Here is a 22,102-nt window from a genome sequence, read left to right on the forward strand (position 1 = left end):
CAGTCAACATCCCCAGTTGCCTTCGCAGACTTCTATTCCAACTCAGCCGAAGAGTCTTCTCTTCCACGGATAGGCCTTTCAAATCTAATTTCTGCCGTAGTATTATGTACGAGAGGACATGCCGTTGTATCCCGGTCCCACGTTCCCGTTCCGGGCCTCTAAATTCTTTAGCTACATTCAGCGTCAACACCTGCAATTGAGCCGCCAGATAATACAATTCAAAATCGGGGACCGCTAACCCTCCATCAAGTTTGGGTCTCATCAGAGTGTTCAAAGCTACCCTACGCCTTCCACGCCCCCAGATAAACTCGCTGGTCATTGTCCTAAGATCCTTAAACATCCGCTGCGGGATCCAAATTGGTAGGGCACGAAAGTAATATAACAATCTCGGGAGAGCCACCATCTTTAGCAATGCCACCCGGCCCTGCACCGACATTGGGAGGGAGGCCCAAAAAGCCATACTACCTCTCAAAGTCCTTATACAACGACCGACATTTCCCTCCAACAGATCCGCGGTTTCATGGTAAATGCGGACCCTCCGGTATGTGAAACATGCGTCCTCCCAAACCACATCCGCGGCGAGAGGGGGATACCGTGCATTCGCCCGCAGTGGGAAAACACTCGTCTTATTCCAATTGACTCTAAGGCCCGAGTGTTTGCCAAAGTCAGACAACATCTCCACTGCTCCCTCCAAGGCCCTCCCTGTGTCCTCCAGGTACTACAACAGATCGTCCGCGTATAGCGAGATATGGTGAGTCTCCGCCCCGCAGACAATCCCCTTGTACCAAGTGCCCGATCTCGCCCGTGCCGCCAGCGGTTCAATCGCCAAAGCAAACAGCAGGGGGGAAAGCGAGCACCCCTGCCTCGTCCCTCTACCCACCTGGTAGGCCGATGATACGACGGGTCCCAACCGTACTCTGGCTGTAGCGGATGAGTACAGCACCCTCGTCCACCGCCCAAATCCATCCCCTAGGCCGAACTTCTCCAGCACTCCATCTAAATGCCTCCATTCTAGGCTATCGAAAGCCTTTTCTGTATCGATCGACAAGACCTCTGATAATTGGTCCGAGTCCAAGGCATCGTCCAGTATGCGTACCAGTCGGCGGATATTCAGAGAGGTGCTTCTGGTCGGAATAAATCCGGCCTGATCCCGGTGTACCAGTGTGGTCATGTACGGAAGTAACCTAGTGGCAAGAATGCGGCTTAAAATTTTATAATCCACTGTCAGCATAGACAGAGGTCTATACGACGTCACATCTGAAGCTTCTTTGCCAGGCTTCAGGAGCGGCATCACCAACGCCTCCCTCATCGATTGGGGTAAGCGTCCCAACGTCAGTGCCTCAGAATATACTGTTAACAGCTTAGGTGCCAGAACATCTATAAATTTTGCATAGAATTCAATCGGCAGGCCGTCCACCCCTGGTGTTTTATTCCTCTCCATCTGCTTGACGGCCACCCGTATTTCTGACAGGGTGATAGGGCCCCCCAACTCCTTTGCTACCTCTGCCTCCAACACCGGTAGACAAACCGTCCCTAGGTAATCCCCAATCTCCAGGGCTTCCACTTCCAGTCGGCTCTTATAGAGATTCGTATAATACGTTTGGAAGCGCTGCACAGCTGCCGTTTGTGAATAAACAACTTCCCCCGACTCCGTTCTAATGTTCATGACCGGGGAGCCTCTAGGATCCGGATTAGCGAGTTTAGCAAGTAGTGTGCCCACCTTATCCCCCTCTGCATGTATTTTGGTGGCATACAACTTATAATCAAAACATCGCAAACGCTCCGTTTCTGTTGCAACCACTTCTTTCGCCTCCAGCAATCGTTCCTGCAACTCTGGTTGCTCCGGTCTACGCTGCTCTAGATCCCTCAACACTCCCTCCGCCTTCTCCAGTCCAGCCACAACCGTCGCCCTTTCATTCGGTAACCTGCCCATGCATACGCCCCTCACCACCACTTTCAGTGCATCCCATTCAACCGATCTCGTGGTGGCAGAACCCTCATTCTCATCAAAGTAATGTTCGATTTCCCGGAGGACCGTGTCACCAAACACCGGATCCTCTGATGCAGCTGGTTGCAGTCTCCATGATGGAACCGCTGACCTCGCCTGTTGCCACTGCACCGTCACCAATAGGGGTTTATGGTCTGAAATGGTCCTAGCCAGGTATTCCGAATGTGTTGCCATGGCCGCCAACGGGCCGCCACACAAGATTGAATCTAGCCTAACGTGCAGTGCATGCAGTGCCGAGAAGAAGGAATAATCCCTAATTTCAGGATGCTGCTCCCTCCAGACATCTACAAGGCCCCAACTCTCCTGCCAATTTTTCCTATGTGCTGCTAACCTGCGTACTGGGGAGTCAGATAGTGGGGGATGCGATCTGTCTAGTGTAACATCAGTAATTGAATTGAAGTCCCCACCAAGGATAATGGGGCCCGCCAGAAAGTGCGCCAGCTAGCCCGACAAGCTATCAAAAAACCGGGCCTGGTCCGAATTGGGGGCGTACACACTACACAGCACTACATCTCGGCCATTCAATCTCCCTTCTACCACCACAAATCGTCCCTCAGGGTCGACCAACTGATTCGTAGCCTGGAACGGGATCCCCGCCCTCACCCATATCAACACCCCCCTGGCAAACGCTGAATACCCAGTACCAAACACCTGGCCGTGCCACCTCCTTTGCAGTGCAGCACATTCGTGCTTGGTTAGGTGAGTTTCCTGTAACAGTGCAATCTGGACACCTCGCCTCACCAAATGGGCGTGCACCTTATACCGTCTAGACATAGTTCGAAGTCCGCGAACATTCCACGTGAGGCATTTCAACCTAGGTAACGTCCCCATTGCTGCCACCTCCCAACCACTGTCTCGTAGTTACCCCGCCACCCACATCAATGCAGTTGAACCCCCCACTCAAAACGCCCCAAAAAACCCCCTTAACCCCACTCCCCAGAACAGGACCTAACAACACTGCATCAGACCCCATCCAAACCTGTAACAAAACACCCATTCCCTTATTCTGCAGTCGCCACCACAGAAGGCCTTAAGGGCCACAGAAGGGGTAGTCAGAGCCGACCCGGAGCAGCCGAGGCCCTCGCCCCGAGCCCCCGACCCCCAACATCAGTTCCGGACAGTACCTGCCAATGTTCAGAGCACCAGGGCAGCACGCTCCAGCAGAAGGCCAGAACTCAGGGTCCGTAGGCAGTGTTATTCATTAAACAGACCATCCGCCGTCTGTGGGGTGACCGCCGGCCCCCCGGAGCTATCCACATCCGAAACGTCCCCTTTAGATTTGCCATCTTCTTCGCCAGAGTCCGAGTCCAGCAGTGTTCTCTCCTGTTGCGAGCCCGTGATGATCGCCGTCGCGGTAAGCGCTCCCTTTCTGTCCGCCGCCATCTGGTCCGCCTGCTGCGCTCTCTTGAGTTTATCCTTTTTGCGGAGGCGTTGTGATTTCCTCACCTTGACCAACGGCTGCCTCTCTCTACCCCCTTTTCCTTTACGATCCGTGCCGGCGCGGTACAACTCGAGCCACGACCACACTTCATCAGGAGTTTGAAAGAAATGGGTCGTACCATCTAGGATCACTCGCAGCTTCGCCGGAAAGAGCAAATAGTACTGTATGCCCTCCTCCCTCAGCTCCTTCTTCACAGCCAGATAGGAGGCCCTACTTCTCTGGACCTTCTGTGTATAGTCAGGAAAGACCGTGACCGGAATATTGTCCACTTGGAAGGGGCCTACAGAGCGAGCCCTCTGTATCAATAGATCACGGTCTTTGAAGTGCAGCAGGCGGACCACCATCGGTCTGGGGGGCGACCCTGCATAGGCGGACGGGCCGGGACCCTATGTGCCCGCTCCAGAGAGAAGAAGGGGGAAAGTCCCTCCGGGGCCACGGACGTCTTAAACCAGGTCTCCATGTACGCCACCGCGTCATCCCCCTCCACTTTCTCCAGCAGGCCTACCACTCGTACGTTGTTCCTCCGATTGCGGCCTTCGGAATCTTCTGCGCGCCTCTCAATCGTCGCCAGGCGACTGAGGAAGTCCGATAGTTTATGTTCTGCGGTCACCACCGCCGGCTTCAGCTCCTGCAGCAGTAGTTCGTTTTCTTTCACCCTATCCTTGAGTTTAGCGTGGTCTGCCTTCAGGAGGCCGAGCCCCGTGGCCACCTGCGCTATATCTTGATGCAGGGATTCCTTGGTCGCGGTTATCGCCTCCAGTATTCCATCTAGCCTCGCCGTCAGCCTCCTCTCCTGCGGCGAGCTTTCCTGGTCCTCATGGGCTCCTCCATCGACAACCTGTAATGTCGCCCGTTCCCGTTCTCTGTGTAGCGTCAGTTCGCCTCCCTCGGCGGCCATCTTGCCCTCTGCGGAAATCGGACCAAGGCCGTCTCCGGGGGTAAGCCCGGACCCAACGTTCATTCGATCAGCGAAGTAGGCCCTTCGGATTCCCCGTACACACAGTGGTTCAAAAGTGGCGGTCCCCACCAAGAGTCTGTCTCCGGGTATCCCCCAGGCTCTCACCTACCATCAAAGATGGCCGCTCGTTGTCTGGTAGTCCCTGTGCAGGGAGGTCGCGATCACCCCCAATCAACCTGTCGCGCCTCAATGCTGTCTCAGCGCTCTGCTCCACACCGCTCAACGTGATCCCTAGCGCCAGTGCCCCTACTCCCAGGCGAGGAAGGCAGGGCGCTACTCAGGAGTACCAGGTGTCCAGCGGGCCGCTCAGCGCTACTCCGCACCGGTCCAGCCCTGGGGCGTTATTCCACATCCGCTTTATCCCTATGCCCATGCAGCAGTTCAAGTCTCCGACACACCGCGGCGTCCAAGCCCTGCCGCCAGTCAGTGGGCGCCCGACCTTGGGTGCACTCTCCTTGCTGGCCCGCAGGCGCCCCCCAGGATCCTCGGCGCGGGGTCAACAGTCCACTCCGGGGCCGTGCACCGCTCCCGGCCCCCAGTCCTCCAGCCCCAACTCCTCCGCAGGCAGCCGTGCAGAGCCACCGCCGGCCAGCTCCTCCAGTTCCTGGGCAGGGGCTCAGCACGCCACCCCCACAGTCACCAGTTGGCCCTGCCGGGCAGCAACGTTCGCAGTACACAGCCTGCACTTCAGGCACCGGGGGAGGGGCACCCCGGTCCAACACCTCCAGTACAGCGGGGGCCGTTCTCCGCCGCCCCCACTTCCAACGAGCCCTCCACGGCTGGGACCCCCGTCCGCTCACCTCACCGCTCTGTTCCCTCTGCTGTGTCCCGGCTGCTGCGCCGTTCGCCCCAGCGGTGAGCTCTCTCAGCTCCGGGCCGCCGCCATCTTAGGTCCGTCTCGCAGCTCCTCTAACGACCCCAATCGGGTCCAGGCACCGCCGGTAGGCCCGCGCCGGTCCACCACAGAGGTCGTCTGTACCCCCGGTGCTCCGTGCAGGGGCTCCCGTGCCACAAGCGGCCCGGGCGCGTTCGATTGCAGGACATATGACGGGATCAGGCTCGGAGCTTCAGGCTCACACCGCCATCCTGATCGGCGTCCAAGCCACGCCCCCGTTGTAGCATGTACCCATGGCATCATTTATATAAACTATTTGAGGAAAGGTGAAGAAGGGAAAAGGAAATAATTTACAGTTATAACGGCACTGTAGTACATTAATAAATAAAAAAAATTTGCAACCCAAATTGCACGTGGTGCTCGTGGTTTGTGAGTGAAAACCGGAAGTAGCAACTCAGGTGACAATGTGAACAACGTGGTCGGCGCGAGGTGGTAGGTGCTAAAGATATATACAGTGAACAATTAGTACAGTATGGTTCCGGATAATTTCAGCAGTACATATTGACTTGAATGCAATTATGATGTTCGTGAACCATTCTGAGAAGAGCGCCTATGGCTGCGCTGGTATGTCGACGGCGTTTCGATCCCCATGACTCGGGATCATCATCAGGACTGGGTTGGGTTCATGTGCAGTGCTCTGTGTGGGACAGGTTGGCTGAAAGGCAGCCGCGGCGTCGTCCTGTGTCGATCCGGCGGCTATGGATGCACCAGGTGTGTGGAAGCTTGTAGGCAAAGTCAGTCCAAAGAGGGCAGTGCGTCGATCCAAAAAGTGATTGATCGTTCGGGTTTAGATCTCCGGTGGGCGAGGAATCGGCAGAGTGCTCAAGTCCGGCGGTGGTGTACTAATTGTTCACTGTATATATCTTTAGCACCTACCACCTCGCGCCGACCACGCTGTTCACATTGTCACCTGAGTAACTGTTCCTGCAACTTTCAGCCCACCATACGCTCTTTCACTTTCCAAGCAGCCCGGGATAATGGCTGCCACTTCTTTTAAATTAAATAGGTCTCGCATTTACAAGAGTTTAAGCTATTGGCATTTTAAATGACAATGTCTTTTATTTATGTGTTAATTATCAAAACAGATAACTAAAGTTAATTTGAGCAGCACTGCCGCTTCAGCTGGGATAACGGCAGAGTTGTGCAAACCCGGTGAGCGCTAGGCATGCAGCTACAAGACAGAGAATGAGTAAACATTGAATGAGTCTCAGCCTGAAAGCTACAGAAGGGAAGGAACCTTGTGAGTAAACATTGAATGAGTCTCAGCCAGAGAGCAGCAGCAGGGAAGGAACCTTGTGAGTAAACATTGAATGAGTCTCGCCAGAGAGCTACAGCAGGTCAGGAACCTTGTGAGTAAACATTGAATGAGTCTCAGCCAGAGAGCAACAGCAGGAAAGGAACCTTGTGAGTAAACATAGAATGAGTCTCATCCAGAGAGCTACAGCAGGGAAGGAACCTTGTGAGTAAACATTGAATGAGTCTCGGCCAGAGAGCAACAGCAGAGAAGGAACCTTTTGAGTAAACATTGAATGAGTCTCGGCCAACAAAAGATCCGAATATGCTAACAGCCAAGATTACACCAATGGCAATAAACATACCAATGGCGGATAATGGATGTTGAGGGTCTTCTACACATTTGTGCCAGATCCTTTGAGACCTTTTGGCTCCACTCCTTTTTGATTTATTATTATTATTATTATATTTATATTTATAGAGCGCGCAGCTACCCGGAGGTTTCCCGGCGCTAAGGACAGGATGAGGGAGGGCACAGTAAAGAGACTTCGGGCCTGGGAAGAATAGCCTATTGGTTAACCAACCATGTTTTTAAATTCATACGGAATTTGAGGTAACAGGGTTCTGTACGAAGGTGGAGGGAGAGAGAATTCCAGAGGGAGGGCGCTAAATACGAGAGAGCGTCCACCCATTCTAGCTCGATTAATCCTGGGTACCTAAAACTTATACTGGTTTGAGGAACGAAGGACACGTGAAGGGCAGTATTGGTGAATTAAGGTGCTAAGATAGGGTGGTGCCTTGCCTGATTTGATTCTGTGCATATAGCACATGGCTTTGAATTTAGTGCGGCTTTCAATTCGGAGCCAGTGAAGGTTGCGTAAAGAGGTGGAAGTGGAGGATTTGTTAGGCAGTTTGCAAAGTAGCCTAACCGCTACGTTTTGTACCGTCTGAAGTTTCCTCGTTACTTCCTTACAGGCTCCGAAGTACAAGATGTTGCCGTAGTCCAGTCTAGATGTTATTAGAGCCTGGACTATGCTTTTTTATGTGTCCTGAGGAAGCATCCATAAAATCTTCCTGATCCACTTAAGGATAGTGAAACAGGTAGCAGCAACTCTGACCGCTTGTTGTTTCATGAACATTTGGTCATCAAAGATGACGCCAAGGTTGCGAGAAGTTTTGGAGGGGGGAGGGAGAAGCCCCATCTGAGGCGGCCAATGGTGAGGGCCCCACAGGGCTAAATTTTTACCAAAAAGAAGGAGTTCGGTCTTTCCCCCGTTGAGTTTAAGTTTATTTTCATGCATCCATTTGGCAATATTGTTGAGTCCGGAGCAAAGGGAGGATGGGTTAGAGTGCGCATTGGCGGAAAGTGAGTAGATTTAGTGATATATATCCGGAAGCTGAGTGGGGCTCCCAGAATGCTTCTACACCCCCCCCCCCATTTTGATATATAAGCAGTATATCACAGCCAAATTTGCACGACCTTTGAAACGAGGGTCTTAGTCATCCCCACTGGTGTTCGAACCTTTTGACCTCTGAAGTATGCTCTGTTCTCTTAAGTGGGCTCTTATACCTCACTGGTTTGTTAAAAACTCAACTTTGTAAAATGAACCCTCTTTAGAGTTGTTATATTCTAAATCCCTTCCAGTTCCAGGAGTCAAGTACTTTTCTATTAGTGGCGAGCCGTGTGTGATACTTGAGGAGGAACGAATAACCAGTACTCTTGGCAGGCAGCTTGCCTTCTCAAAATGCTTGTATTTTTAATAAGGCAATATTCTAGTCATTCAATACATATCAATAACAAATGCCTTCCTAGCTAGAGCATTTTTTTTTATAAAAGTGAGTTTAAGTTTGGATATGATTATTAGCATCAAAAAGATGCCTCCTCTACTTGTGGAAGCATCGTGATAATGCTTGCTAATTGTTTACAAATTAGGGTCACCCAACACAGGTTGATGAGGGCCAGACCATTCTGGATCCCATTTTCATTAACGCATGTAAATAAGATTCAGGTGGATATTGTGAAAACCTGACATGGCTACACCCTCAAAGGCTTTACTGACCAGGTAGGTTTACATGATGACTCCATGTCATTGAGAAGGTGATTCACCATCACTGAGTTTTTCTTTTACAATCTCCTTCTTTTGAAGCAATCCTCACTGCCCCTTCTCCCCGGAGCACTTTCTTGGTCTCCTTCACCTAAAGCACGCTGCTTTGCTCGCCTTTCAGCCACTAGCCTTTGCCCCTCTCCTAGGCCCACCAAGGCGCTCTATGCACCCTTAGCACCTAGGGTGACCAACTGGCATGGGTGTAAATTTAGGACGATGAGAGTAAAAATTCAGGACACTTCTTTGCTACCTCCTAATGGGTTCACGCAGAGGTACATCACTTTGGTTTTTCCGCAGCTGTATGTGCTCACTGTATCCCTGCCTCCCTGCAATATGCTAGCTCTCACCAGTCATCTTCGCTCCCACTGTGTCTCCATTGCTTGCACCCCCAGTCTCTGTGCCTTGACGGGTGTTCATCCTCCTCTTTTTACCTTATGCCTGGTTGATACCCCATGCTCCAATGTGTGTCCACCCCCCAAATACACCCCCTTTGGTTTATGTATCGCTACCTTCATAACCTGTAATTCCTGTGTCTGCTTCAGCTCACATTGTCTCACGGTAGCCCTGCTCATCGTGTCTCTGCTCCCCATGCCTATGCATCCATTGCTTCCCCAGTCTGTCCCATTCTCATCCTATCATTACAACCTCCGGCGAGGTTTGATTAGTCTGTGCACAAACCAACTAGTTACAACCTGGAATTTTCTCTTTATTCTGCTCGTTGAGGGGCCCTAGGGATAATCACACGAGATTCATAGCAGCCACCCAACAGGGTGTTAAAAACCAGGTAAAATTAGCACCATCATGCTGCTTAACGTTATTAAATACCCACAAATAAAATAATCAGGTGACTCTTATTCTCTTGGGTTCAATATGTCCATACCCGGCATTTCCCTTTATGTAATAAAGCATTCTCGTTGTGTCCTTAATAACTGCATAGTATTCATTTGCTAAAACAAACCCAGGATTGCTTTACACTGTATCCCAGTAAGCCCCATACACCAGAAACACAAAACAATTGATACACTTGATTATAAATTAATTGTAAAACACACAATTGCCATCACATCCTTCCACTACTAAACGCATAAGGAAAAAATATTTATATTTACACTATTAGCTCCAACTCTAAAAAATGTGAGACCTATTGCATTGCAAATGCTTGTTCTTTGTTGGTGTTGTGCAGCATTTACAAAGCCTATAAGCCTATAAGTCTAAAAGGTGAGACTTCTTGACTTTGCCAATTTGTGTTTATTATGGTTGTAAATCTCGTATTCCTTGTGTAGATCTGGTCAGAGCCTCATCTCTGGAGTTACACCATGTGAAAGATGCTCAGATTATTGTCCGGGTCCCATCGCAGGCTCTCTGATAGTATAGAGGACTCCCTTGCAGCAATTGATTATATTTTCTGCCATTATTGTGATGCTCTTTGTTGTGTAGTCCATTCACTGGAAAAGGCTCTGTTAGACCTGGCAGCCTTAGGATGATCTTTTCCCAACTTTTTCCCTGCCTCCCTCCATTTTCTGTGCTTGTTTTTGCTGGTTTTAGGACTCTGCATCAGCTACCACTGCTAATCAGTGCTAAAGTGTCAGTGCTCTCTCCCCTAACCATGGTACCATGAGCTCCTACTTACTTGGCATATTTAATTTGCTTATAAGTCCCTAGTAAAGTGTACTACATGTGCCCAGGGCCTGCTAATTATTTGCTACTAGTGGACTGCAGCACTGACCGTGCCACCCACATATGCAGCCTGAAACCATGTCTCAGGCCTGCCACTGCATTGAGTGTGTGTGTGAAGTTTACTGCCACTTCAACTCTGAATTTAAAGCTACTTGCCAAGCCTTAAACTCCCCTTTTATTACATATACGTCACCCCTAAGGAAGGGCCTTGGGAACCCAAAGTGCTGGACGCTATTTGAGTAAAAGGCAGAACATATACTTCCATGTTTTACATGTCCTGGTAGTGACAAACAGCAAAATTATTTTTTCACTGCTGTAAGGCCTACTCCCCTAATTGGCTAGAACTGGGAATTCTTTCAGCTGTAATTCCTGATTGGAAAGGAGTAGCCGTTTCATATCTTTGCAATGGTAATGATAAATCCTCTTCACTGGTTAAGTCGGTTTTAACATTACTATTTTAGAAAAGCTACTTTTAGAAAGTGGACTTTTCTTTGCTTGTACTGCTCTTTGTGCCTTACACCCTGTCTCTAATACACGTCTGGCCTAGGTGACCGACCCCTTTGTGTATTCCTTCTAGAGAGCCACAGACACTGCAAGGGTTGGGTGTGATTTAGCACTTATCTGCATCCATCTGCATCCCAATGGGTCTTTCTGGGCAGATAGGAGGAAGGGGCCCACTCTTACCCTTTACAGGGTAGTAGACTGACCCCATACAAAGGAATGATAACTCCCTTTGGTAGTCTGGAGTGAATGCTGGGATTGGAAGAGATACTGGTGCACTTCAAAACCACTCTTTGAAGTTTCCCTCATATTAAAGGCACATTTGGACGTAAATGCTGAGGCTCTGGCCCCATCAAATCCGACACTTATGGATCTACACAGAACCGCTGACAAAAGACTCAACTGGAGTCTTGGTTTCTCCTTGAGTCTACACTCCGCGATAGGAGGGCGTCAAGGAAGGATCGTATGCCCTTGCTCTGCCTATTGCATCTTTACATTGAAAGTGTAATCTAGAATTTCTTCAGCGCACTTGTCTATGTGGTCAATTAAATGTCTCATTAAATGCCACTAGATTTTCGTGATGGACCCACCATTTAAGCTTATTCAGTGTTTTTTAATTTTTTTCCAACAGGTGACATAAAAGCAGTAAAGAACATAAAAGGTGAAGTCATTAAACATCACTTGTGTAGGAAGTGATGTAAAAACAGTACACCTCGAAAATTCTTCCCTTGAAGGCTAATGCCTCGCGTAAGTCTGTTTCTACAGCAGAAAACCCAAACTGCCCAATCTGGTCTGTACTTGGCTCTTAGGGATCACCTGGTATACATTGATGAAATAACACACTGACATACTGAAGCAAGTCTGATAAGGTTCTCATTACGAAGGAAGATCTAACCTGGATCAGAAAGAACACACAGAAGAGAAACCGTATGAATATCTAGAAAGTGACATCACATTTATTAGGGAGAGAAAGAGCAAGTGCAACATCAGAAAATCATACTGGAGAAGAACCATATTGATTGACTGACTGTGGAAAAGTTTTCTTTGCAATGAAAGACCTAATGCAGCATCAGGGTGTCCACGTAGAGGAGAAACCATATAAATGTACAGAATGTAATAAAGTGTTCCATAGGAAGAAGAATCTAAGTCAGCATTACAAAATCCACACTGGAGAGAAACCATATAAATGTATTGACTGTAATAAAGTGTTCATAAGGAAGAAGAACCTAAACCAGCATCAACTAATGCATACCGGGGAGAAACCGTTTAAATGTATAGAATGTGACAAAGCATTTGTAATGAATGGACAACTAAAACGACATCACAAAATCCACACTGGGGAGAAACCATATACATGTACAGAATGTGATAAGGCATTTATAACACTTGGAGAGCTAAAGCAACACCAGACAATCCACACTGGGGAGAAACCATATAAATGTACAGAATGTAACAAAGCATTTACAAGAAATGGAGAGCTAAAGCTACATCAGAAAATCCACACTGGGGAGAAACCATATAAATGTACAGAATGTGACAAAGCATTTATAAGAAATGGAACGCTAATACGACATCAGAAAATCCACACTGGGGAGAAACCCTATCAATGTACAGAATGTGACAAATCATTTATATCAAATGGAGAGCTAACGCTACATCAGAAAATCCACACTGGGAAGAAACCATATAAATGTACAGAATGTGACAAAGCATTTATAGCAAATGGAAAGCTAAAGCTACATCAGAAAATCCACACTGGGGAGAAACCATACCAATGTATGGAATGTGACAAAGCTTTTATAAACACTCCAGAGCTAAAGCGACATCAGAAAATCCACACTGGGGAGAAACCATACCAATGTACAGAATGTGACAAGGGATTTATAGTAAATGGAGCGCTAAAGCTACATCAGAAAATCCACACTGGGGAGAAACCATACCAATGTACAGAATGTGACAAAGCATTTTTAAGAAATGGATACCTACTGCAACATCAGAAAATCCACACTGGAGAGAAACCTTACCAATGTACAGAATGTGACCAGGCATTCATTAGAAAGTCACGTCTAATGGAACATCGGAAAGTCCACACTGGGGAGAAACCATATCAATGTACAGAATGTGATAAGGCATTTATAACACTTGGAGAGCTAAAGCAACACCAGAAAATCCACACTGGGGAGAAACCATATAAATGTTCAGAATGTGACAAAGCATTTACAAGAAATGGAGAACTAAAGCAACATCAGAAAATCCACACTGGGGAGAAACCATATCAATGTACAGAATGTGACAAAGCATTTATAGCAAATGGAAAGCTAAAGCTACATCAGAAAATCCACACTGGGGAGAAACCATATCAATGTACAGAATGTGACAAAGCATTCATCAGAAAGTCAAATCTAATGGAACATCAGAAAGTCCACACTGGGGAGAAACCATATCAATGTACAGAATGTGACAAAGCATTCATTAGAAAGTCAAATCTAATGGAACATCAGAAAGTCCACACTGGGGAGAAACCATATCAATATACAGAATGTGAAAAAGCATTTAGAAAAAACATGGAGCTTAAGTGACATCAAAATATCCACTCTGGGGAGAAACCATATAAATGTACAGAATGTGACAAAGCATTTATAACAAATAGAGAGCTAACGCTACTTCAGAAATTCCACTTCAGAAATTCCACACTGGGGAGAAACCATATCCGTGTACTGAATGTGACCTAGCATTTATAACCAATGGAGAGCTGAAGTAATATTAGAAAATCCCCATCGGAGAGAGACCATTCGACTGCACTGAATGTGAGAAGGCATTTATTAGAAAGTCGCATCTTATGCAACATCAGATAGTCCATGTAGGAGAGAAACCCTATGAATGTACATAGCAACAAGACATTTATTACTAGGCGAAGATTAATACTACATCAGAAATTCCACACTGGTGAAAAACAATGTGAATGTGACTTAGCAGCTATTCCAAAGCAAAGTTTAAAAATACATCAGAATGTACACAAATGAAAGAAACCACATAATTGTACAAAATGTGACAACGCATTTATTCCAAATGGAGGGTGACCATTCAACTGCACTGCATGTGACAAGGTATTTATTTTAAGGAGAGTGTTAAAGCAATTTCAGCGTCCACACTGGGGAGAAATCACATGAATTTACAGAATGTGACAAGGGATTTATTACAAAGCAAAATGTAACACAAGATCAGGAAGTTCACACATGGGAGAAAATATATGTATATACTGAATTCCACAAAGCATTCATAATAAATTGAAAACTGAAGCGAAATCTGAAAATCTACTTGGCAAGAAATCCAGTGTATGTAGAGAGTTTAATAAAGTCTTCCACAGGAAGAATACGCTAATGCAGCATAAACAAACACACACTAGGGAGAAACCTTATTAATGAATAGAATGTGACAAGGGATCAATTACGAAACAAAATGTAATATATCAGATTGTTCACACCGGAGAGAAACTCTATAAATGTATTGAATGTGACCATGCATTCATCAATGGAGAGCTAACTCGACATCAAAAGTCAACCCTGAAGATCGCACTGAATTTAGCAAGGCATGTATTGGCAAGGAAGAGGTAAAACTGCATCAGAAAGTCCCCACTGAGAAAAATCTATATGAATGTACAGAGTCAATCAATCAATGGGTTTTAGGCGCAGCATACCATCAGTGAGGTTCTCAAGGTGCTGGGTGAGGAGTTGTTGTCCGGAAGGGCCGATCAGTTGAACAGCCAGGTCCAGAGTCCTTTCCAGATTCAGTGATGAGGCAGATCTCAGGTGCAGGGTGAGTTCATTCCAGGTCTTTGCTGCCAGTTGGGATTAACTGTGGCCTCCGTGCCAGGTGCTTTAGACTCTCGGAGCTTAAGCTAGGAAGAGGGAGGCGGACTGCAGATGTCTGGTGGAGAGCCATCTAAAGATCTTGCGGCGCATGCGCATTGTGAGGAAGCAGATGGTGGAGATCATGTTGATTTGCTTCTTCATAGAGAGCTTGTTGTCCAAGACAATGCTGAAGTCTCTGACATGGTCGGTGGGGGAGGGGAAGAAGCCAGATTCTGCTTACCCCAATGCGTTGCTTCAAGGAGATGCCTGGTTACAAAAAGGGGTAAAAATATTAGTTCTAGGTGTAGTACTGGTACCATTTCATTATATGGTGGATCAATCTGTGAACAAGGATATGATGAGGAAACTTAGGATTTGTACACTAAATGTAGGGGGCCTGAATGAAGGACTCAAAAGGCAGAGACTAGGATGCTTTGTGGGCCTGAATCGCTTGGATGTTTTATGTATCCAGGAAACACACCTGCCTTGGTCGAAGAAACACTTATTAAACATCAAGGGCTTCGATCTTGTGGGCTGCTCTACCCAGACGTCCATGGTTAGGGGGGTTGCCATATTGGTTAAAAATAATTTGGGGGGACATCTACGCTCCTTATCAGACCCATGGGGGAGATGGGCCATAGTTGAACTAAAAATAGGGATCACCCTGTGTACGGTTTATGGGTCCAATCAGGACGAACCAGATATATTTGATAAATTAGAGCTAGAGCTATTGAACTGGCCATATCCCCTAATACTCTGTGGGGATCTTAATATATCCGCAGATTTTTCTAGCAGAGCTAACAGTACTCCGTATGCAGGGCGTAAACCTAAGGTTCTCAAAGCCATATCTGCCCTAATGAATACTCACAATCTGGTGGATGTATGGGGCACTTAGGAGCCATCGAACCCAGGATATACCTATTTTTCCTGCCCCTACAAAAAATACACCAAATTGGATTACTTCTTTGTTTCAGGCTCGGACATAAGAAGGATATCGGATCTGTAAAATGCCGAAAGTTCTATCTGAACATAGTCCACTGGTTCTAGAATATGAACTGTTAAATATCATAAATCTCCCCACTCGCTGGACGTTTGAGAATAAACTTTTATTAGTTCCTGAATTTGTGAACCACATTAAGAACTGGACTCAAGGTTTTTTTGATTTAAATAGGTTTAGCGCTTCCCGTAACACCGTTTGGGACGCCTTCAAGGCAGCACTAAGAGGGGAAGTAATTAGCTTTTCGGCAAGCCAGAGGAAAAAAGCCAGGGAATAACATGAGAAGATAATGGCTCAATTAGTAGTGGGTGAGGAACAACATGTAAGGGACATCATAGAGGGGAAGGATGTAAATGAAAGCTTATGTAAGATCTTGGCTCTTAAAGCAGAAATCTATAAAGCAGAGGCTCAGAAAAGAGCAGATGAATACTAGCTATTTAATGGAAAGATTTATGAGACCGGGGAACAGGCGGGTAAGTTACTAGCATTGAGGATTAGGCAGGGGCGTAGTAAAAATCAGATAGAAAGAATACAGGCGGATAATCAAGATTATACGGAAGCGGAAGATATTAAAAGAATTTTCATGGAGTTCTATCAAAATCTATATCAAGAAGAGGTTAGGGTAGATCCAACTGAGATATCATTTGAGGAATGTGGGCACCCCCTGACAAATGAAGATAGGAATATACTTGATAAAGATTTGGAATTGAGTGAAGTGTTAATGTCGCTCCAGAATTCTCCAGCAGGTAAGGCCACTGGGCCCGATAATATTCCAGCCGAAATGTATAAATGCTTGCAGGAAATTTTGGCCCCAATATTACTAGACTTATTTAGTGGTATAATTAATACCGGAAGGATTCCAGATTCGTGGAAGGAGACAAACATAATAATCTTCCATAAGAAGGGCAAAGCGAAGGAGGATCCCAGGTCGTACCGTCCAATATCCCTCACGAATGCAGACATTAAGATCTATTCCAAGGTACTGGTTAATAGGCTGGGAGGGGTCATTGGTGGGTTGGTCTTCCCGTGGCAGCATGGGTCTATCCCGGGTTGGGGAACAACGGACCATATAAGGCGGCCTATCACACTGTTTGATGCGCATGCTGCCTCCGAGGTTCGGATCGCCATGATCCTTCTTGATGCTGAAAAAGCCTTTGATCGTGTTACCTGGTCTTATCTATGGGGGATATTGGAACGGAGGGGCCTTGGCCCTAAATTAAGGCCATCAAGGCTATGTATTCCAGCCCGTATGCCAGAGTTCAGCTAATGGGGTGGGGGTCCGACAACATTTTTATTTCTCGGTGGACCCGTCAAGGGTGCCCATGCTCCTCCATTTTATTTGCACTATATATAGACCCACTGATAAGGAAGATCCTGGGGTGTGCAGATATTAAAGCAGTGGTTCAGAATAGTTTCGAGACAAATGTGCTAGGCTATGCGGATGACTTAGCAGTTTTGAATACTGACCCTGTCACTGCTATGTTGGCTTTGAAGGCAATTACCTTAGAGTTTGGCTGTTGTTCTGGGTATTTTCTTAATGAAAAAAAGACCCAGATAGTATGCTCAAACAATATGGTTAAAAGGGATGCCACATATATAGACTCGGCTAACTACCTGGGTGTTAGAATCAATTCATCAATGGATTCTATAATAAAAGAAAACTATGAGCCGCTAATTGATTCAATTGTCAGAGAGCTAAAGAGGATAGATGTTATCCACCTCTCATTAATGGGGAGAGTTAATGTTTTAAAAATTACCATGCTCCCGAAACTGCTCTATCTCTTTAGATCAATTCCGCTCTTGGTGGGGGAAAAGGTGCTAAAATCCATAGATTCAGCATTTAGTAGTTTTCTTTTGCAGTACGGGAAGACAAGAAGATCCCTAAAATTTTTGTCATTACCGCAAGAAAGAGGAGGTCTTGGGGCACCAAATATTAGGTATTGCTATGCCACTACTTTGTTTAGCCAAATGGCGATACTTGTGGGTAACATCTCCGGGTATTCCAATAGCCAAACTTTTTAAATACTGTCCTCCCCTCGATATAGGAATTATTGCTGGGGAATGAAGCATTTGGGTTTCTGCTCCGTAATACTGATCGTCGGTATTACAATAAAAAGAGATTTAAGTTGCTGAATGGGGCCAGGGGTGTGTGGAATATGGTTAGGAAAATACTAGGAATCCCCAAATATAATTATTATACTCCACTCTGGAAGTCAAAACATTTTCCACATCTGAGCAGGGATGGAGGGTGGTCCGTCTGGGATGTGCAAGGAATTGGCAGAATCGGGGATTTCTGGGTAGGTGCTGCCCCATTGAGCTTTACACAATTACAACAAAAATTTGGACTAGAGGGGAAACACAGGTTTAAATATATGCAAATATCCCAGACCCTTGCATCCATCAGACCACGGATTAATCCATGTGGAAGAAGTGAGATCATGGTTTATGTTCTTGGGGGTGGCACGAGGATTGGTATATTATATGGGGCTCTATCCGAGACACTTCAAGATGATATGGAGAAGGTGGAGGCCTCGTGGGCGCAAAAGCTTGGGGAACCAGATGTGGATTTGGATAGAGCGCTCCAGATGGCCAATAATGTATTTCGCTCCACGAACCTTAGGGCTCAACATTACAAGACTTTGTATAACCTCTATTTTACCCCATCCAAGTTATTTGAATGGGGGAAGAGGGATGATGATAGGTGTCCAAGGTGCTCTGTAGGGCCGGCTAATTTAGTACATATGTTTTTTGAATGCAGTGCATTGAAGATACTCTGCACAGAGATTGAGAAATTTTTGGAGGGGCTGCTAGGGATCAAGATTACCCTATCCCCGGTATTGATCATATTTGGATTAGATGGTAAATTAAGTCTGAATAAGTGGGGAGATGCTTTTGTTTTGATCTCAATATCAGTTTTTTAGATACTCCTGGCAGCAAGGTGGAAGGATACCTCGGCTCCCTCCTTCCAGATGTGGCTATCAAGATTGCTTGGCATTCATAACATGGAAAGGTCCCTGTGTGCTCGCAGGGGTAGAAGAATGAGGGAGATGGGGCAAAAGATCTGGGCCCCCCTTGCGAGCTGGAGGGATGATAGAATGTAGTAATTGATGAATTTGTGTTCTGCTATTATTCCTAGGTTTAATGTTTTATCTTAAATATTTATGATGCACTGCTGTGTTTTTCTTTTTATGGCCCCCTGTGATGAACTGTTTTTTATACTCCTTTTTAAATTGATTGATACTTCTTTGGAACATTTGTATTAATTGAAAAGCTATTTTGTATACACCTGAACTATTCAATAAAAATGTTTTTTAAACAAGGAGATGCCTGGTTACTGAAGATGAGGACTTCTGTCTTGTCCATGTTCAGTTTAAGGCAGTTGTGCTTCATCCAGTCAGTGATGTTGGCCGGGCACCTATATAAGTTGTCTCTGGAGATAGTAAGGTGGGTCTAGCCGGTGTAGAAGATGACCTTCAGCCCGTGCGAACTGACTATGTTGGCTAGGTGTGTCATGTAAGTGTAGAAGAAGGGGGGGCTAACTGAGGATCCTTGTGGGGTGCTGCAGATGATGTCCTTGGGTTCAGGAGAAGGGCGGAAGTCTGATTGTCTGAGTTTTCTGGTGAGGTACGATGCGATCCATTTGAGGGCATTTCCTTGGATTCCGATGTGGTGGAGCTTGTTGATCAGGATCTGGTGGAAGACCATGTTGAAGGTAGCTGAGAGGTCAAGGAAGATGAGGGCTGCAGTCTCACTGAGGTCCAGGAGGGCTCTGATATCATCTATGGCTGCTATTTGTGCTTTGATTGGCTCGGAAGCCGAACTGGGAGGAGTCCAGGAGGTTGTTGTGCTCCAGGTGTCTGGTCAGCTGCCTTTTGATCGACCTCTTGAAGACTTTGGCTGGGAGCGAGAGCAGGGGTATCAGGCACGAGTAGTTCAGCTGCACTAGGTCTGCTGAAGGTTTTTTCAGGAGGGGTTTCACTTCTGCGTGTTACCACTCTTCCGCGAAGGAGTCCATGGCTATGGATCTGTTCAGTGGTTTTGTGAGCTGTAAGCTGATAACCTTGATCCTGGGATTAAAGATAAAGTAGGGGCATGGATCAGTGGGTACCCCAGAGTGCATCGACTTCATTATAGAGGTGGTGTCATGTGCAATGCGGAGGTCTCAGGAAGCAGCCGGAGGTCGGAGTTAGTGTCAGTGAGTGTGAGGATGTTGAGGCTGTCACTTGCGGAGAGCTGAGAGTCAAAAGTCCCTGCAGATGACTGCGATCTTCTAATGGAAGTAGTCAGCAAGCATGTTGCAGAGATCCCAGAAGGAAGTTATGATCTTCTCAGTGGATGCAGGGTCGCTGAATTCCCTAACGATGGTGAAGAGCTCATTGCTGTGGTTAGAGCTGATCTCTATGCAGCATGTGAGGGCACTCTTCTTCGCTTCTTTAAGGAGGAGGTGGTAGTGGTAGATCGCTGTCCTGAAGGTGGTGTAGTGCGCTGGATCCTTACTGGTACTCCATCTTCTTTCTAGCCAACAACAGTCTTATTGAGAGGTCTAATGTTGCGGGGTAAACAAGTTGACACATTTTGTGGATTCTCTGATCTTGTTCGGCTCGGCGGGGTGACATAGTCGGTGTGGAGAGTAATCTGGCATAAGAATTAAACTAGCTTCATGAGGAGCATTATTACTGATTGTCTCCGCCTAGACAAAAGCTCACTGATCCCATGGATTAATTATGTTGTGACAACTGCTAGGGATTTATTTAATCTTAATCTCCTGGCTGATCAGGAGAGCCTCTCTGATATTTCAAAGAAAGAGCTAAAGTCTTCTTATTTACATAAGAAAGCTCAAGCGCGTAGAGACTCTACTATGCTGTTAACTATCCCTCAGTATTACCACTCCAATAGGGATTCATCTGGTTTTTCCAAATACTTAAAGGTTGTCACCAGACCATCTCATCGTTTTGTCCCTATTAGACTAAGACTCGGAATTGAGGACCATTTGGTTGCATTCCCAGCTATGAAAAACTATCCCTCTATACCATGGCCATGCGACGGGGTCACCAAACAGAGTACTGTGCATTTTTTATTTCTGTGTGACCTTTATAAACATCTTCGCGTTGCCTATTTAAAACCACTATTTATAAAACGGGCAACTACAACGGTAAATTCGGCAATGAGGCTGCTGTTTTCCTTAGATGACCCTGACATTTGTTTTCACACAGCCATGTTTATTCTGAAATCTGTGGCCGCAAGGGAAAGTATGGTCTTTTAATCATTTTGTTTTATTGAGCTGCACCAAACCTGTTTTTATGGGGTAGTCATATTAGAGTGTAACAATATGAATGTACATGTATTGTATGCTTTTATGATTGATTCTTTTAATAATCGAATAAAGCTTTGAAACTTGAACTTGACATAGTCGGTGATCCAGTCTGTGAAGTTCTTGATGGCGTGTTTAAGGTCTGGAGCTGTGTCCGGACAGTTGGCATGGAGAATGTTGTTCCAGTTCTCGTCTGAGACAGGTTTGCTGGGTGGTTTGGCTTTGGTTTCTGTAGCGTTGTGGCCTGTGATGATGAAGTGGACAATGGAGTGGTCGGTCCAGGTGAGTTCTGTGTCATGGTGGTACTTGATTGTTTTGATGGAGATGAAGATGGAGTCAAGCATGTGCCCTACGATGTGTGTTGGGTTGATGATCAGTTGGGTGAGGCCGATGTTGCTCATGCTTTCTATTAGGTTGTTAGTGCTGGCATCGCTAAGGTCTTCCATGTGGAAGTTGAGATCTGCTAAGAATATGTAGTGTTCGGAGGCAAGGGCGAGTTGGGTGATGAAGCAAGGAATGACTTTGCAAAACTCGGGGCGAGTTCCTGGAGAATGTGACAAAGTTTTCTTAAAGAAGTAACAATGAATGCACAGAAAGTGACAAGGCATTTATTAGAAGGGCACCACACAGCCACTGTACCATAGGAAAGCCCACCCTGGGGAGGAACCATATAAAGGGCCCTAAGGTATGCCCAGACGTGGGACCCGGGCTCACTGTGCACTGGATTCAAGCTGACTGATGAGGGTTGATGTCCCGAAACCGGTCCGAGGATGCTTGTTTCTGGTCTAGGGAGGACCTGTCATTGCATTTCGAGCTGGACTGTTCCCATGAGGAGCAGAGCCAATGGTTTGCATATAGCAGGGTCTAAACTGGCGCGGCATGGTGAGCAAAATGACAATGGATTTAAACCTGATCTCTTGATTGGGGGTGAATGTTTGATTTATTCCAAATTTTGTCTATCATTTGTGCTTCTTTTGGTTACATATATAAGCACAATGCAAATTTTAAACCAGCAACAAAACGCAAGAGACATTGTTTCAATTTTATCAATTTTATGCCCGCATACTTAGATTGAGGTGGTCTGCGATGTCACTGTTGGTTGTGGTGACGGCATGACACATCCAA

At 46.5% G+C, this 22,102-nt stretch overlaps 1 protein-coding gene across 1 annotated transcript in view; it reads left to right on the plus strand.

Annotated features, from left to right (window-relative positions):
* The window catches only part of LOC144806135 (uncharacterized), a 236,999-nt gene extending 215,928 nt beyond the window's left edge, over nucleotides 1–21,071 (plus strand). Inside the window, 2 exon segments of the mRNA XM_078672566.1 lie at nucleotides 11,840–13,457; nucleotides 13,460–21,071. Of these exon segments, the coding sequence (XP_078528692.1) occupies nucleotides 11,840–13,457; nucleotides 13,460–13,708 (1,867 nt within the window). The 3' untranslated portion in view covers nucleotides 13,709–21,071.
* Nucleotides 21,072–22,102: the final 1,031 nt, after the last annotated feature.

The sequence above is a fragment of the Lissotriton helveticus genome (genome assembly GCF_964261635.1).
Source record: "Lissotriton helveticus chromosome 1_1 unlocalized genomic scaffold, aLisHel1.1 SUPER_1_unloc_5, whole genome shotgun sequence".
Classification (NCBI taxonomy): domain Eukaryota; kingdom Metazoa; phylum Chordata; class Amphibia; order Caudata; family Salamandridae; genus Lissotriton; species Lissotriton helveticus.